The sequence below is a fragment of the Orcinus orca genome, chromosome 10 (assembly GCF_937001465.1).
Source record: "Orcinus orca chromosome 10, mOrcOrc1.1, whole genome shotgun sequence".
Lineage (NCBI taxonomy): Eukaryota > Metazoa > Chordata > Mammalia > Artiodactyla > Delphinidae > Orcinus > Orcinus orca.
Genome location: NC_064568.1, coordinates 77,615,344 through 77,631,786, shown reverse-complemented (window position 1 = coordinate 77,631,786; position 16,443 = coordinate 77,615,344). Strand labels below are relative to the sequence as shown.

The window sequence follows — 16,443 nt, the reverse complement described above, 5'->3', positions numbered from 1 at the left end:
ACCTTCCTAGGGATCTCGTACCCATTCTGAGATCTCAATCTTTAACTTCCTATGGGGCGCATTCCCTTATATCCTTCTCAGTCTGAGTTAGCTCTTTACACATCTATAGCACCCTGAATCTTCCTGCCACAAATATTTCTCATGCTGAATTATAATCACTTGTCTAATATTCTTTTCTTTCTCCATGGACCAAAAGCTTCAAATATGGGGAATAATCATGACTATGTTGCTCATCATTGTATTCCCATAAACATGCACAATATGCTCAACAATAAGCACTCAATATACTGAATGAACAAACATACGAATGTTGAACTAACTAAATAATAGTATTTATATTTAGAATTTCACTTCAACTTTTAAATTTCAGATCTGGGAATGCACTGAGTCCATGGGAAATGCCATCGAACCCACATATTACTGCTCATATTTCTCACAGGGGTGAAAGTACATGAAAAGACAGTTCTATAGGCATGACTGACATGCAAACACATGAGCTAAAACAGTGAGAATTACCTAACAGCCTCACCCCCATATGTTAAATAAAATAGTAAAGTAAAAAGATCCGAAGAAGAGAATTCCAGTTGTGATTTTACCACTTGGTGGTTAAATAATCTGAGTTATAATTTCTTCACCTTTAAAGTGGAGGTGACGCTAACTTCAAAAATTATGAGGATTTAACATGACAAAGTATTTGAAAAGTTCTCTGTACACCTCAAACCACTATGCATTCATTCATCCACTGAGCAACACTGCGACACTGTTTTAGAAACTAGGTATGCAGCAGTGAACAAAACAAAATCTATATTCTACTATGGGGGTAGACAGACAATAAGAAAATAAATAAGAAATAATAACAAATGTATCAAAGAAGATAAGGGAATTAAAGAATGGAAGATAGAAGCTTTTTGCTGTTTTATACAGAGCTATTAGGAAAGGCCTCACTGAAAAGGTGATTTCTGAGGAGAATCCTGAAATCAAACTGAAAGCCATTAAGGATATCTCAAAGAACATTCAGGGCAAATGTATACAGCAAGTACAAAGGCTGTGAGACAGAAATGTTCCTGACATCTTTAAAAACAGTAAGAAGACTAATGAGAACAAAGGGGATGGTTAAGTAGGAGATAAAGTCAGAGAGGCGGGGGGGAGACATTTGGTGGTGCCAGGTCTTGGAGGGTTCTATAGCCAATTTAAGAAGACTTTGGCTTTTACTCTAAGTAAAATGGACAGCTACTGGAAGGTAAGCACTTTAACATTCAGTAGGGAGGTAATGGCAAATAACAGACTATTGCAATTATACAGGAAAAGGTAACTTACACCAGGGTAGCAGCTGTTGAGGTGGTAAAAGAAAACAGATTCTGTACATTTATTTAGTAGGTGACACAGTCTGTTACTGAATCAAGTATAGAGTGTGGTATTACAAAGAGTAAAAGGTGAATCCAATTCTTTGGTCTAAGTAAAAGAAGGATGGAGTTGCCATTAGCTCAGATGAAGAAGACTGTACAGAAGAAGATCAGTTTTGACCATCTTAGTTCAAGATGCCTGTTTAGACATCAAACTGGAAATTTTTTTTTTAAATAAATTTATTTATTTATTTTTGGCCACGTTGGGTCTTCGTTGCTGTGAGCAGGTTTCTCTGTTTGCGGTAAGCGGGGGCTACTCTTTGATGTGGTGTGCGGACTTCTAATTGTGGTGGCTTCTCTTTGTTGCGGAGCACAGGCTCTGGCGCACAGGCTTTAGTAGTTGTGGCACGTGGGCTCAGTAGTTGTGGCGCACTGGCTTTGTTGCTCCATGGCATGTGGGATCTTCCCGGACCAGGGCTTGAACCCGTGTCCCACGCATTGGCAGGCGGATTCTTAACCACTGCACCACCACGGAAGTCCAAAAATGGAGATTTTTATAGGCTTAATGTGGGGAGAAGACTTAACAAGGGATAAAATACCAGTAGATATAGTCACTGGCTTTATTAAAAAGAAAGAAAACTGAAAGCAAGTCCTACTTAGGAAATAAGTGGAATCTGAAAGGTGACAAAAAGACACTCTAAACAAGAAAGGCTAAGAATATTTAACAAAATTAAAGGGCAGTCATTTCATTATAAAAACAGAAACATCACACTTCCCTAGAGAAGCAAAGCTTTTCCTGAAATTGACTACTAAAAAGATACTAATCTTGAGATTTTATATAGAAACCACTGAGTAACAGAATAGATTATAAGTTTACCACATTCCTAAATATAATAGGGGCTTTTTTTTATAGCTTTTATACCACCGTTCTTCAATGAAAACTGAGGGCATAAAAATAAATTACCCTAAGGCTCAGGTAATACTGTCAACCTACTGCCTAGAGTCAGAATTACCTTCTTAGCAGTAATAGCTAGAATTTAACTGGTCAAACCATGAACATCATCCTATATACTTCAGTTTATTTATTAAAAGAAGAGAAGAGCTCTACTAAATGTAAAGGAGTGTAAGAAGAAACTATGTAAAATAAACAAATGCAGTGGATATGGCATTCTAATACTATAAGCAAAAAACAAATTAAAAAATTTATTATGTACAGTTGGTAATTCTTATAACAGTTACCAGAAACATACACCATTTTACTGACTAAAAAAGACTATCAAAACACCAGTTATACATAGAAGATGTTATATTTTGTTAGGACACAGGAATAGTGGACATGAATTCTCTAAGTCATAATGCATAAGATATCAAACTCTTACATTAAAACTTAAAGGACTCTATGCCTTTATCACTAAAGTTCTTAAGACCTTATAAAGTACTCACTTCCTGGCATTTACATCAATATGCAAAAACTTTCTGCCTAAAAATTAGAGTTAAAAAAAAAAAGGAATTACAGTGTACTTCAACCACTGACTTCCCACCCCATAATCACAAAGCTCCACATTTAGAATGCACTGCTATTGGAAAGGGGTTAAGCAAGCAAGGAAGTACATTTTTAACAGATATGATTCTGCAAGGTTACTAAAATTCAAAGAAGGCTGAATGCTGCAAGGAATGCCCAAAGTTTTATAATTATGAAAGTAATGAACTACATCCAAATTTAAATTTGTCTTTTGCTAGTGGTTCCATATGGACTTTAAATTTTGTACATAGTTTAAGGGCTCAGTTTACAAGGCATCATAAAGATGATAGAAATGTCCTGTACATTTATTGTGGTAGTGGTTTTCATGGATGTATACAGTTGTCAAAATCATCAAATTGTATATTTTACATATACACAGTTTACTGTATGTAAATTGTATTTCCAATAAGGTTAATTTTTTTAAATGTCACAGAAACTAGTTTGAAGGCTCTCTCACTGGCCAAACCTGGCAGTATCAAAATAAATAATAATGGCAATAATAGATTAATACCTAGTGAATAAAAAAGAAACAACTGATGAGTCCACGCTGATTTAAAAAAAAAAAAACAACTGGGGAGAAAGCAAAATTCTTCTCTATAGAAGAATGTCAAATAATAAACAGATGGGATGATGGAATTAGAAAATCATCATTTTGCAACTATCACAGTAAAAACTGATTCAGGCAAAATTTATCTGTGGATGCTTTAACTGCTGAGTGAAAGTCTGATGAGGAATAAGATATTTACATAGTCTCAAAGTACCTCCCCACAAGACACTTATCAATTAGAAGGAAAAAAACAGTAAACTTACAGTAGCAGCACAGCTTTAACCAAGTAATCAAATTTAACATCACCAGTAATAAAAGACACAAAGCACATGTGTCCTCCATACAATACAATGAGACATCATCATTCTGTAGCCCTATCAATAAAAATATAACCTGAAACTCCAAACTGGAATCCATTATACAAAATAACTAGCCTAAACTCTTTAAAAATGTCAAGGTCAAGAAAAACAGAGAAAGGTTGGGGATCTATTCTAAACAAAAGAAACTTAAATAAATTTTCTGCATGGTCTTGTCTAGGAGAAAAAAATAGCTATGTAAAGTATACTAGAACAATTAAGAATTCTCTATATGGACTGTGAATTAAACAGTATTGGTAACATTAAATATCTTGATTTTGATAACTGTACTGTAGTTATAAGAGACTGCCCTTGTTCTTAGGAAATACACACTGAGGTACTTAAAGGTAAAGGGAAAAAAGACCCCCAGATTTTTTTTTTTTTTTTTTGCGGTACGCGGGCCTCTCACTGTTGTGGCCTCTCCCATTGAGGAGCACAGGCTCCGGATGCGCAGGCTCAGCGGCCATGGCTCACGGGCCCAGCCGCTCCGCGGCATGTGGGATCTTCCCGGACCGGGGCACGAACCCGTGTCCCCTGCATCAGCAGGCGGACTCCCAACCACTGTGCCACCAGGGAAGCCCTCCCCCCAGATTTTTAAATAGAAATTTAGTAATAAATTAGCAAATGAGGCAAAATGTTAACAATTGGTGGTGAATATGGATAAAGGGTACTATGGGACCTCTCTATTTTTGCAATGTTGCTCCAAGTTAAAAAAAAAGTTTCAAAAAAAAAAAAATCACTGTACTGCAGTTTAAAGGATGGACCCATAAAGTGAGAGGTAGTGAGCAAAAGTACACAGGAATGAGATCAGAAACAGAAAATTCTTAGAAGTCTTGAGTCTTCTAAGAATATGTATGTAGAGTAATATTAAGTGGTAATTTCTAAAAGTTTTAGGTTTCTCTGTTACAGAATGAGAGGGTGGTACTAGGACTTTGTAGCTCTAAACCTAGATGTCTGTGAGCTTGCTCTATCATTTCATGCCCTATTCTACCATTTCATTACTTGACTTTTTTCAAAGCTCAACACTTTCTTGAGAAGAAGGAGAAAAAAACTGCATAAATCTTTCATGTGCAAACAAACCATAATTATGGATGAGGATAAAAATTTCAGAGAACTTTCTTTATAAGGTTTAAAATGGTAGAACTAAAAATGCATCACAAAAACTTCAGGAATTATCTCAACAATGATTTCTAGATACCTTTTATAAATTATGTTTACTATTACCATCTATTAAATGTAAAATGATTTAATTTTTTTCTCTAAAATTTATTCCCTCACCATTGAGGACAGTGAGGCTTACAAATTGCATTTGCTACACATAACAACCTTATAATGCTTTCCTACTTAATTTCAAAATATTGAAGGCACTGACAAAAAGAAGCAAAAGAAACTAGGTTCAAAACAATCTGCAATGTTGCAAGCATTATGCTTAGAAACTATCTTGCTAGTTCACAGAACAGTCCTCTTAGGTAAAAATTATTATTCCCATTTTGCACACTAAGAAACTACAGTTAAGCAAAGATGACCAAACCACACTCCATGCCATCATGGAGCCCAACATCCTAGATAGATTAAAAAACAGAAGTGTCCACTGGAATGCAGTATGAAGTACTAGGTACAGAAACAGTCTGGACAACCTTAAGACTTCATCTCATTGTTTTGAATGATATATAGTTGCTATGGTCTGCAAATTTGTGTCCCTGCAAAATTCCTATGTTGAAATCCTAACCCCACAAATTAAGAGGTGGGGCTTTTGAGAGGTGATTAGGTCACGAGGGCAGGACCCTCAGGAATGGGATTAGTGCCTTACAAAAGAGGCTCCAGAGAGATCCCTTGCCTCTTCCACCATGTGAGGACAAAGTGAGAAGTCACCAACCATGCATCAGGAAGAGGGCCTCACTAGAACTCAACTATGCTGGCTCGCCTTGATCTTGGACTTCCCAGCCTCCACAACTGTGAGAAATAAATTTCTGTTGTTTATGCTACCCAGTCTGTGGTGTTTTGTTATAGCCGCCCTAATGGACTAAAACAATAGTCTTCATATCTTGACATTACACTGTCTTTGAAAAAAAAGGCAATACTGGCAACCTTAAGGTTGTATGTCTATACCTCAATATCTGAATCTATCTAACCATTATAAAACTGCCAAATAATACTAGTTAATGCAAGTACAAAACCCTGAACATTCTCATTACACATACTTTTCCATAAAGAAAAAGATCTACTTATCCCTACACTATCACTTATGAATTTAGTTTCTCTTAAAAAAAAAAAAATTCTCCTAAATCCCACAGCAATTCACAGACATAAAAAAAATTAAATCTAGCTTTGGGATAAAATCTTTTTCAATCGTACTTTTGAACAGTGAACAAATTTAAGATTAATTTATAGGTGAGTCTCTAAATGACAGAGATCACAAAATAATTTAAATGACATTCTGGCTGCACATGGAAAACAAAATCTATTATGTGAATATAGAAAATAACCAGAGGAAGATTTTTTTTAAACTTCTACTATTTCTGAAGTAGTTCAGCCATTTGCAAACTCTGGGCAAAATTGTATATAAGTAGGTCTTAAGTGGAAAGAAATCAGGTAACATAAGTAGTATTGTTTCATAATAAGGGTACTATACGTTTACTTCAGGTTGAAGCAGACATTGGAAGGAAAAATAGTAAATTCTTTGCCTAGATATTTAGGCAAATATTCACTTTAAGTCCCTGTCATAAAGTGCTTTTTTAAGGTAGATAAGATAAAGCTCTTAGTTCAAAAGTAAGACTAGAGTTTTAAAAAATACAAAATAAACACTAGATAAAATATAAAGTTTATTTAAGTCTATTCAAATTTTTTATATAGTCTACCTGAATCATCCTGGGCTTCATGAGCTTCACCATCATCTGTTACCTCTAACTCTTTCACAAAATTTGAGGGAAACAGTCCCAACTTGTTGTTCAGGGTTCCACTCCACCAGCCTTCTTCTACCTGAAAGAGTTCACAACTCAAAGATAATAAAAATTTCTCTTAAGTTTTCACTTCCCCCACAGAAAAACTGAGCTATAGAAGTGAATGAGCACAAAGTTAGTGATGCAAAATAATCCCTTTAAATCTACAAGAAAACACAAAGGGAAAAAATATATTTTGAGTAGATTAAATCTGTGTGGATTGGATTAATCATATATGGGATTAATCATATATCAATAGCACTTTGCAACACTTAACAACGAGAATTTATGATCAACTGTAATCTATGAAGCAAGTAATTTTCATGAAAGTATCAGATAACCAAGAATAATGTATTAACAGCAACAAGAAGATAGCTCTCTTCTGCAATGTCACTGTTTTAAACACTATGGAGCCTCTGTCTGTAGTTATGACATACATTATTTAAGCATTTGAAAATTTCTGATTTGGAAAAAGTTTTATGAATATAAGAATATAACTTCCTAAATGGCACAAAAAATTACTAAGTAATTTATCTATTTTACTTGAACAGTGAGTCTTAACCCAAGTATGAAAAAGAATCACTTATTTTTAAAAGTCCAGATGCCAGGCTCAACTGAACACTCCCAACCCCAACCAGAAATATTCTCAGGAACGAAACTCCTTAGAGAAATGTTTACATTCACAAATAATGAGGCTTATTATTATTTAATAATAATAAGTTATGAAGTTATTTAATAATATTAATAATTTTAAAAATGTATTATTTCTTCTAAGGATGCTAAGAGGTCTTAAGTAAAAATAATTCTTTAAAGAGTAAACTATTTACTATCAAAATTTACTTGACAGCAGTACATGCAATATCATAGCTAGAAAAGGTTCTTTTTTCTGTTTAAAATATTAAAAAAAATTTTTTCATCTCATCACAGTTACAAAGGAAAATTTAATAAGTTATTCATCCAACAGGCACTATGTACAAGTCATGGTGTTAACTGATAGGAAAATATTCAAATTTGCACATGAGAAATCTCTGTCCTTGAATAAAACAATCTAAAGAAGAAAACAAACAATGAGCAGATAGTTACAATACAATGTGAGAGGTGTTATAGCAAAAGTGTGAACAAAATGCTGTAGGAGCACAAAGGAAAGGCATATACGAATCAAAAAACGCTCCCCTAAAAGCAAATGGCAAAAGAGCTGGACAGTTAAGGCTAAATGAGAGTTTACCAGACACAAAGCATGTGAAAAATGTGATACCATAAAAATAAAGGACTTATTAATGGAATATATAGCTGAAATACGAGGTGCCTAGAATACATGCTATTTAAGAGAGAAATATAAGGCGGTAAATATGAAGCGTTTAGAATTTTTAGCAGACTTAAGGAGGCACCAAAGGATTGAGAGTTCTTCAAACCAGGTGTGATGGAAATACGTAGAACAAACTGGAACGGGTACAACTAAGGGAACATCATCAAACTGTTAACTATACCTGAAATCCCAAATTGACAGCAATTGGGTAGTTAGGGTAAATAACTCTATAAAATTCCTATTAATTAAGGAATTCTTAAAAGGCAGGGTAGTATAGTGGTAAAGAGCACCGACTCAAAAACAAATTGTGTGGGTTCAGATTCTGGTGCTCTGCACGCCAGGCATATGAACTTGCACAAAAATACCTGAAACAAGATCACCTAACCCACATGTTCATCTACACGTAATCTTGACAGTCCTCCCACCGATTAAGTGGCAGGCTTTGTCCCCACTCCCTTCAATCTTGCTGGCTTATGACTTTCTTGTAACCAACAGAATGTGGTGAAAGTGATACTATCACTTTCAAGGTTGGATTATAAAAGGCTATCACTGTGTTCACTGAAATGCTTACACTTAGAGCTCTCAACTGCCATGTAATAAGTCCTCCTATCCTGAGACACCTGAGAGCCCAATACAGTGAGAAAGCCAAGCCAAATGGAGAGGCTACATAATGGCTTTCCATAGGGAGTCCTGGTCTTTGAGGCTTCTAGACACTAGACATGTCAGTGAAGGAGCCTTCCTATGATTCTACCAGTACCCAACTTTGAACCTTTCCAGTTGAGGCCCCCAGACACCACAGAACAGAGACAAGCCATCCCTCTGTGCCCTATCTGAATTCTGGACCCACACAACTAACAAACCTAATGAAACAGTTGTTTATTGCCACAAAATTTGGAATGGCGTGTCATGCAGCAACAGTAGATAAGCCAATCACTTATCTCTGTGATTCAATCTCTTGTTTGTAAAATAGGGGTAAAAATTCCTATCTCCTTAGGTTGTTTAGAAACTTAAAGGAAATAATAAGTGTGAAACACTTAGAATGGTGCTTCAGACATAACAGAGGCTCGATAAACACTATTATTATTGCCACCTGGTAGAAATAAACCAGAACTGCCTTTTGTCTAAACACATTGGAGTTTAACATAACAAGTGATAAATTACATATTAGCACACAAAATCAATCTCAGTGGCAATACATGATATCAAAACATATACTTTGAAAACGGCATCTTTAGCTGCTAAATAAAACTTTAATATTTCTTTAATGGTAAAAGCAGAGATATGAAAGGTTATTTTTTTTAATATTTTAAAATCTCATTCTAAGATACTAAGATGAGGGAAAGTGCTTTTGGGTTAATATTTGAATGTGATAATTCAAACAAGACAAAACTTTTTAAAACATTCTGCTTTCGTATACCTTTGCTATGCAAAAGGTAAAAAATCCTTCTATTTTTATGGCTTGTACCTAAAGTGAATTAAGAATCAAAGAAAAGGTTTATATTCTTAGCTACTTAGATTGTATTAACTTGAGCTAAAAAAAGCTTATTTTATTCTTAAAGTCAACAGATACAAATTCAGTACACAAATACAGGCATAGCAAGGATGAATAAAGCTTTATTTCTACAGATAAGACAGCCTTACTTTAAGTCATTAAAGATCCATTTTAAAGTCTGTATCCTAAAATTAAAAAAAAAATGAAACTGGAAAAATAAATTTAACAAATGAATATTCTTACAAAGCATTTTTCTAATCCCCAGAGCATCAATTCCAATTGCTGCTTTATCTCTAAAACATGTTTTTGCCTTACCTCTTCGCTAATATCAATAGTATCTCCCACTTTCAGCTCCAGTTCATCCTCATTTTGTGGAATGTATTCAAAGAGAACTTTACACTGACGCTTCTTGGTCTCTAAAGGAGGTAACATAAAAAAATTAAGAAAAATCATGAAAACAAATAGCAGCACCTTTATTTACATACTATGCTTATCATCATAGGATTTGCTTGTATGAATAAAAACAGTACGTGGAAGCACTCTCAACAGCTAACCACAATCTACTCTGGCTGGCTTTCCACCTTGTCCCCACGCTACTATCTCTTCATCCTAAAATAAATTCACACCAACTACAAATAAGGTGGGCTCCCAGCAGTGAAATCTATTTATGTATCTGATCCCACTGATTATACAAAAGTAAAATATCCACTGCTAATTTTGAGACTGGAAACAGAGACAATAAAAGACACTGTTGGCACAACAAATTTATCACAGTCAAGTCCTCCAAGCCAGTGATTTCCAGACTACTTCCTGATCAAAGCTACGGATACTTCAAATGCACTAATTTAAGAGTAGCTGTGTCGAAAAAAAAAGACAAAATGCACAAATCTCAAATGTATTTTATCTTCTTTAAGCTCTATTTTCTGACATAAAAATCAAACTCAGGTGAAGGTAAAAATAATTTTACTTCAGCTTTTCAAACAAGCTTTATTTATTCAGACAAGTAATGTTTAGGAAATGTAGGCCTCTAAAAAATGTAACGATTCTTTTTAATGAGTATGAGTATCTTTTTAAATGATTTAAAGTGAAGAAAGAGTATTAATTAGCCTCCCGCCCCCAAGCACATATATCAATTAGCTTTGAACAACCTAGTTATATTTTTTTCTGTGAAAACACTGAAATTTTATTGATATACTGCAAAAGACATTCACACCAAAATTTACTAAGTATGTGAGCAATTTTAGAAGCATAGAGACGAAAGTATTTTTACCATGCATTTCAGAAATTTCCCCAAAACGTGAAATCAGTACATATTAATAGTACAGAACAAAAAAAGTAATTCGTAATTGTTTACATTTCACAAGCTAGTGTCCTATGTCTTACAAAATGCTATTCAGAACTTCAAATAATAGTAAATGTAAATGTCTGAAAAAAGAAATTGAAATTTAAACATGTACCCTCCTCTGCCCAATACTTTCATTTAAGCTGTTAGTGAACCACACAAGAGAATCAGTATTATATCTTCTCTGAGAGCAGGTCCCCCACCATTTGTATGTGGGCAACACACATTTGTGCAGCTCTTTTGCTTGCTATTATTATGTGCAATGTTTTATGAAAGAGACAATACAACTGAGCACACACTGCAGGTGGCTAACAATCTCAGGGAAAGCCAGTGCAGCTCAGGAGGCCTGGCTGCCAAGCCAAAGCCCCCCCACCAGTGGAAGCAAAAGTTGTATCTACAGAAATGGACACCGGATGAGGACATTAAAAGAGCTTTGCAGAATCAGAACCTTTGCCAGCAAAGACACCAGAACTTCACACTTCCCAAAGAGCCTGCCCTATTTAGCCAAGAAAAAGGAAAATCACTCCCTGTACACTTCATGTGCCAATCGGACACCTGCCAGTTAACCCACGGGAGTCACGGCAGCAGCAAGGATGCGCTCCTGGCAGCTGTCCAGGCTGGATGCCACGTCCTCCCACCAGAGGACAGCGGCCTGACCCCGCCCAGCAGCGCTCTGGGCCCCTGAGGCCAGGTGAGGCCCCACAAGGAGCCGAACGTCTATTTTACAGATGAGGAAACTGACAGCCAGAGGGTGATCCACGCCTGCTCACGGGACACAACAGTTGACAACAGAGTTTACCTCTCATTTAGGTGGCAGTTTATACCTGGGACATACACAAACTTGGGCACCTGTGCTTTCTGATGTATAAAAAGAATAAAGATCTTGGGGGCAGTCCCAACAGTCATGTCCTATCAATGCTCTCTTTTCCACTTAAAACCTAGTTATAGTCTAATCAAAAGCTTTGTTTTTGTTGTTTTTCCTTTCACACTAGCATAATTCTCCAGAGTGTCTTCTTCCAAAATAGTATGCAAAATTATCTGCAAAGGAATTTTTCATTTTTCAAAGGAAAATCCACATTGGATAAAAACATCTAACCATTCCCTACTATTGCTATAAAATGTGAGTCATTTATTTAAAAAAGAAAAAGTTTTCATATGATTCCATATTTTTATATGGTTCACTCATAAGTTAAGGCAAGTGCCTATATTAAACTTATCTATTAATTGGCAACACAATTAAAGGAATATGGAGATTCTTCACATTTCAAATGGCACATACAATGTCTACCCATACATATTGGTCAATAAATATTTACTGAATTTCTAAAATGTATCAGAACCTTTACCAAGCAGAAAAGAAAACGCATGTAAGAGTAGAACTGTCAATAAAAAATACGCAAAATTCAATTTTTTTAAATAACTATAACGACTATTTTCTTAAGTAAACTCCATATAGCTTTTCGGATCTACAAAGAAATTAATGATAAAGTTTTTTTTGTGTGTGTGGTACGCGGGCCTCTCACTGTTGTGACCTCTCCCATTGCAGAGCACAGGCTCAGCAGCCATGGCTCACGGGCCCAGCCTCACCCCGGCATGTGGGATCTTCCCGGACCGGGGCACGAACCCGTGTCCCCTGCATCGGCAGGCGGACTCTCAACCACTGCGCCACCAGGGAAGCCCTCAAGTTTTTTTGTTTTAATCAGTATTTTATAAATAAACCCATTAACAAGGAAGAGGATAAACAAAGTACAACAAAGACAGGGACATATTTTCGTCTTTTATGTACCAGTACCACTCCAAGTCCTTCACAAACATCTCCCACACAAAAGGTCATAAAAACTTGTTATACATATCATTTTACCAATGAGAAACAGGAACTCAGCAGTAATTGTCAAAAACTGCAAGAAAGAGGCAAAACTAGAAGACACTCACTTCTGACTCCTAAGCCTTTTATCTTCCCACTGTATCAGGCTGTCTCCTTTAGAGATTAGAGTGCTTTAACAAAGCTCATGTACTCTAGTCACGTTGGATCCTTACTCCCTGAAAATACCATGGACTTACTTATCTCCATGGGTCTTCCAAGGGCTGCAATTCTAACTAGAATAGAAGGCCATACTCCCCAATCTTTACGTAAATGATATGTCCTACCTAAAGAAGAGCTTAAATACACCTTGCTCAATGACTCCAGTATAGAACTGCCCTTCCATTTGAATCTTAACTGCACATTATATATATCTCTAGTATGGTTCTTAATAGTATAAAACACTGTAATAATAATTACAAACATTTATCGAGCACTTCTTATAATATTTACTTAACGTGTTAATACCTCTAAAACCCTATGAGGTATAATCATTACTATCACCCCTGTAGTACAGTAACTTGATGTTTTCCTCTGTTAAACGGTGAGTTTTGAATCATTATCCACACCCAGCTTTATTTGGCAGATTTGACTGTCCACACTAACATTGCTCTTATGGTCTTCATACCCACAGGTATTATGGTATTCAACATGTAAATGTCAAATAACTTCAGAAAAACCTTTTAGAAATATTTTATATTTTTTGAAAAACAAAACCAAATTGTGTGAAATTACACACTAAAGTGACCTTCCTTGCTGTTTCTACTAAAACAGAAAATCCTGTATTTTCAAATGTAGGTCATCAAAAATGGCAAGTATTTCATGGTTCTAAAAAATAGATCTAAATATTCAGATCAAACAGAGTTCTTAAACTGTGGAACTATTTCTTATTGAAGAATATTGTTTTAATTTTTCCAGCAAATGCTAAAATAAAAAGCATACCACACTCAGAAGCTGGGAGGTTGAATGCTAAAATTTCAGAGATAGCAACAAAAAGATTTCTGATCCATTTTTGGTTTCATTTGGTTCTGGAAAGTATATCTTCAGATTTTATTATAGCATTTAAAATTTTCTAATATAAAAAAAATATTTTTTTATCAATTTTGTTCTCCAGTAAGCAAAGGTAATCATCAAGAGTTAAGAAACATTAAGACTGAGCCATTTGTTACATGGCTGAATCTTCTTTAATATTTTTTTCTTATCCTCAGCAATAAAATAATCATATTACTCAGGCCATTAAGTGAAAAATTCAAGCTATTCAAGATTCTAGCTATACTGCTGAGATATACCACTTAAGATAATCAAAGTCTTAGAAAACATGATCATACAGTCACGAATAAAAAAAAACTCATGTGCTTAGGGATGAAGTATCATGTCTACAACATACTTTCAACTGATTTAGTTTAAAAATGTATTTATACATGTATATAGAGATAAAGCCAATATAACGAAATGTTAACAGCAAGCTTAGGTGAAGAATATACCATGTTTACTGTACAATTATTATTTCAACTTTTCTGTAAGATTTTAAGTTTTTCAAAATAAAATACAAAATCAAAACACCCTACCCCATTGATTTATTTGAGAGGCCACAGCTGGGGAGGAGTCATTTGAGTGAGTCATTTCCCCTTATAAGTCAGAATATTTTAATGTCAAAGAGCAGAGCCTGAAATAATATGCCCCCCCTTTTTGTAATGTATGCTGTAAAGATGTATAGTCAGTGACCATATTTTGATGATATTCAGAACTTTAATTATCTTCTTCAAAAATGACTCAGAATTGGGAGGCATGCTACCAATTGTTCTCTGAGAATGAGACACTGTGCAGATTAGCATTTTAGTCAACTAATTTTTCATGTATCATTTCTTTCTGTATAACTACTAGTGATCTATCAGTATCAATCTAAATGTATCTTTTACATTCAAAATAATTATTAACTAGGTGAAAAATCACTTTTGTAGCATGAGTTCCCACTAGTAAGGAATACAAAGTTACAAGCACTGATGTCTTCCCTCACACATGCCTTAAGTAGATTCATATCTGGCATCAATTTTTTTCCAAATGTAAAGTGAAATATCTACTAATATTCCACACTGTATGTTATATAGAATTGTGATGCTGAAAGATGTCATTTATTTAGTGCAAGTAAACTACACCATTATCTTTTTTTTTTTTTTACACCATTATCTTTGTGCCTGATTTTACAAGGGTCTCAGCAGTAATGTCATTTGTACATGTTTTTACTATGAGAAGTGTAAATTGGTTCTTTTCTGTAACTTTAGCAACTTATTGCAATCAACTTTATCCTGGAAAATTTTCTGTGCTCACTCTAGAAAATACCTGTCTTACTAAAGAGGATATCATGCTTAACTTACACGCAATAGCAAAAGTTTCAATGGTTTTGTGACTAGACTTTGCAAAAAGGCCAACACTTTTTGGCTTTGGAGACTAGAGAAAAATAGCTAACAATTCCAGTCTCCAGATATCATACTATCTATTTGAACTTCTCCTTTTAGTTGCTTAGACAAAATTCAACACACATGCAGATTCACCTGTCTTGGCACACAAAGATTTGAAATGAACCTTCACAATGCAGGCTTTATCATTACCAACCTTTAAAATGTTTTTTTTTTTAAATATTAATGGTATTGATTAAAAGGGTATATACTACTATTTAACATTACAATGAACGGCTTTTGAATAACTGATCTATTCCATAAATTAAGGATATGATTCAAACTAACAGTAACAAAAAAAAAAAAATCTGATAAAGAAAAAAAAAAACATTAGCTGCTTTTCCTGGAAAAGTAATCTGAAAGCAAAAACAACCTGCATCCTGTTTTAAATGTTAGCTAGCACCAAATGACCAATTCAGTCTTTGCAGCACATGTACTTAAAAACAAATTATGGAGGATCCTTAGGAAAAAGCCTAAGCCTCCTGGCACCAACTATATAATGGTTTCTCCTTCTTACAGGAAAATGAATTATGACCAGGGTTCTCAAGGAAGGTAAAATTTAGAGTCCTTTCCCATTAGGAGACAAAATAACCTTGATGTCCTTTGTCCAGCCTCCACTTAAGATGAAATTTGTCCCTTTATAGCTCAGTAAAGCTAAAGAAAGTAGTAAATAAGTTTTACTACAGAGGTCACAAATAACCCTTTTGTGGGTCTAAAATTCTCCTTGTGCATAGAAATTCTATATAGAGATTCACCTGTAGGATGTGGAAATACTGTTATCTATCCCCCAATCCCCAAACAGAGTTAAAGAGTCAAGGACAACTAGAACTACTAAACTGCCCACCCTCAGGCAGTACGCTGACAGCAGTATGGGTAATATCTAAATATTGTTTGTACATTGCATTTACTGGGAAACAAAGAACACCTATAACCCTTTATTGGTCTGTCTCAGTGTCATGAAACCTTTTTTTTTCATAAAAAAAATGTTTTCATTTTATGAAAATAATCAAAGGGTGATATAACCCAGAAAGTGGACGTTTCCCCAAATTCATAGACAGTAGCATAGAAAGTAACAGGTTGAGATATGAGGACAATATAAAAATCATAAATAGTCTTACATTTGTGAAAGGTTATGTAAACAAAATTTCTTTATATTATAGACTACTTGGCACATAAGGCATTTTAGTACCAACATCAAGCACAAGGGACCACAACATCAAAGACACTGATCGAAGATAAATGTGGTTAAATACTCATTTATAACTTATTAAATCAAATT

At 34.9% G+C, this 16,443-nt stretch overlaps 1 protein-coding gene across 3 annotated transcripts in view; it reads right to left on the bottom strand.

Moving 5' to 3' along the window:
• The window catches only part of CD2AP (CD2 associated protein), a 106,156-nt gene that overhangs the window by 47,136 nt on the left and 42,577 nt on the right, over window positions 1-16,443 (bottom strand). For all 3 annotated transcript variants that reach the window (XM_033423861.2, XM_033423864.2, XM_033423863.2), the window contains 2 exons: window positions 9,821-9,921; window positions 6,627-6,747 (listed from right to left, as the gene is read on the bottom strand). In XM_033423861.2, coding sequence (XP_033279752.1) covers window positions 6,627-6,747; window positions 9,821-9,921 — 222 coding nt within the window. The remainder of the gene's footprint in view (window positions 1-6,626; window positions 6,748-9,820; window positions 9,922-16,443) is intronic.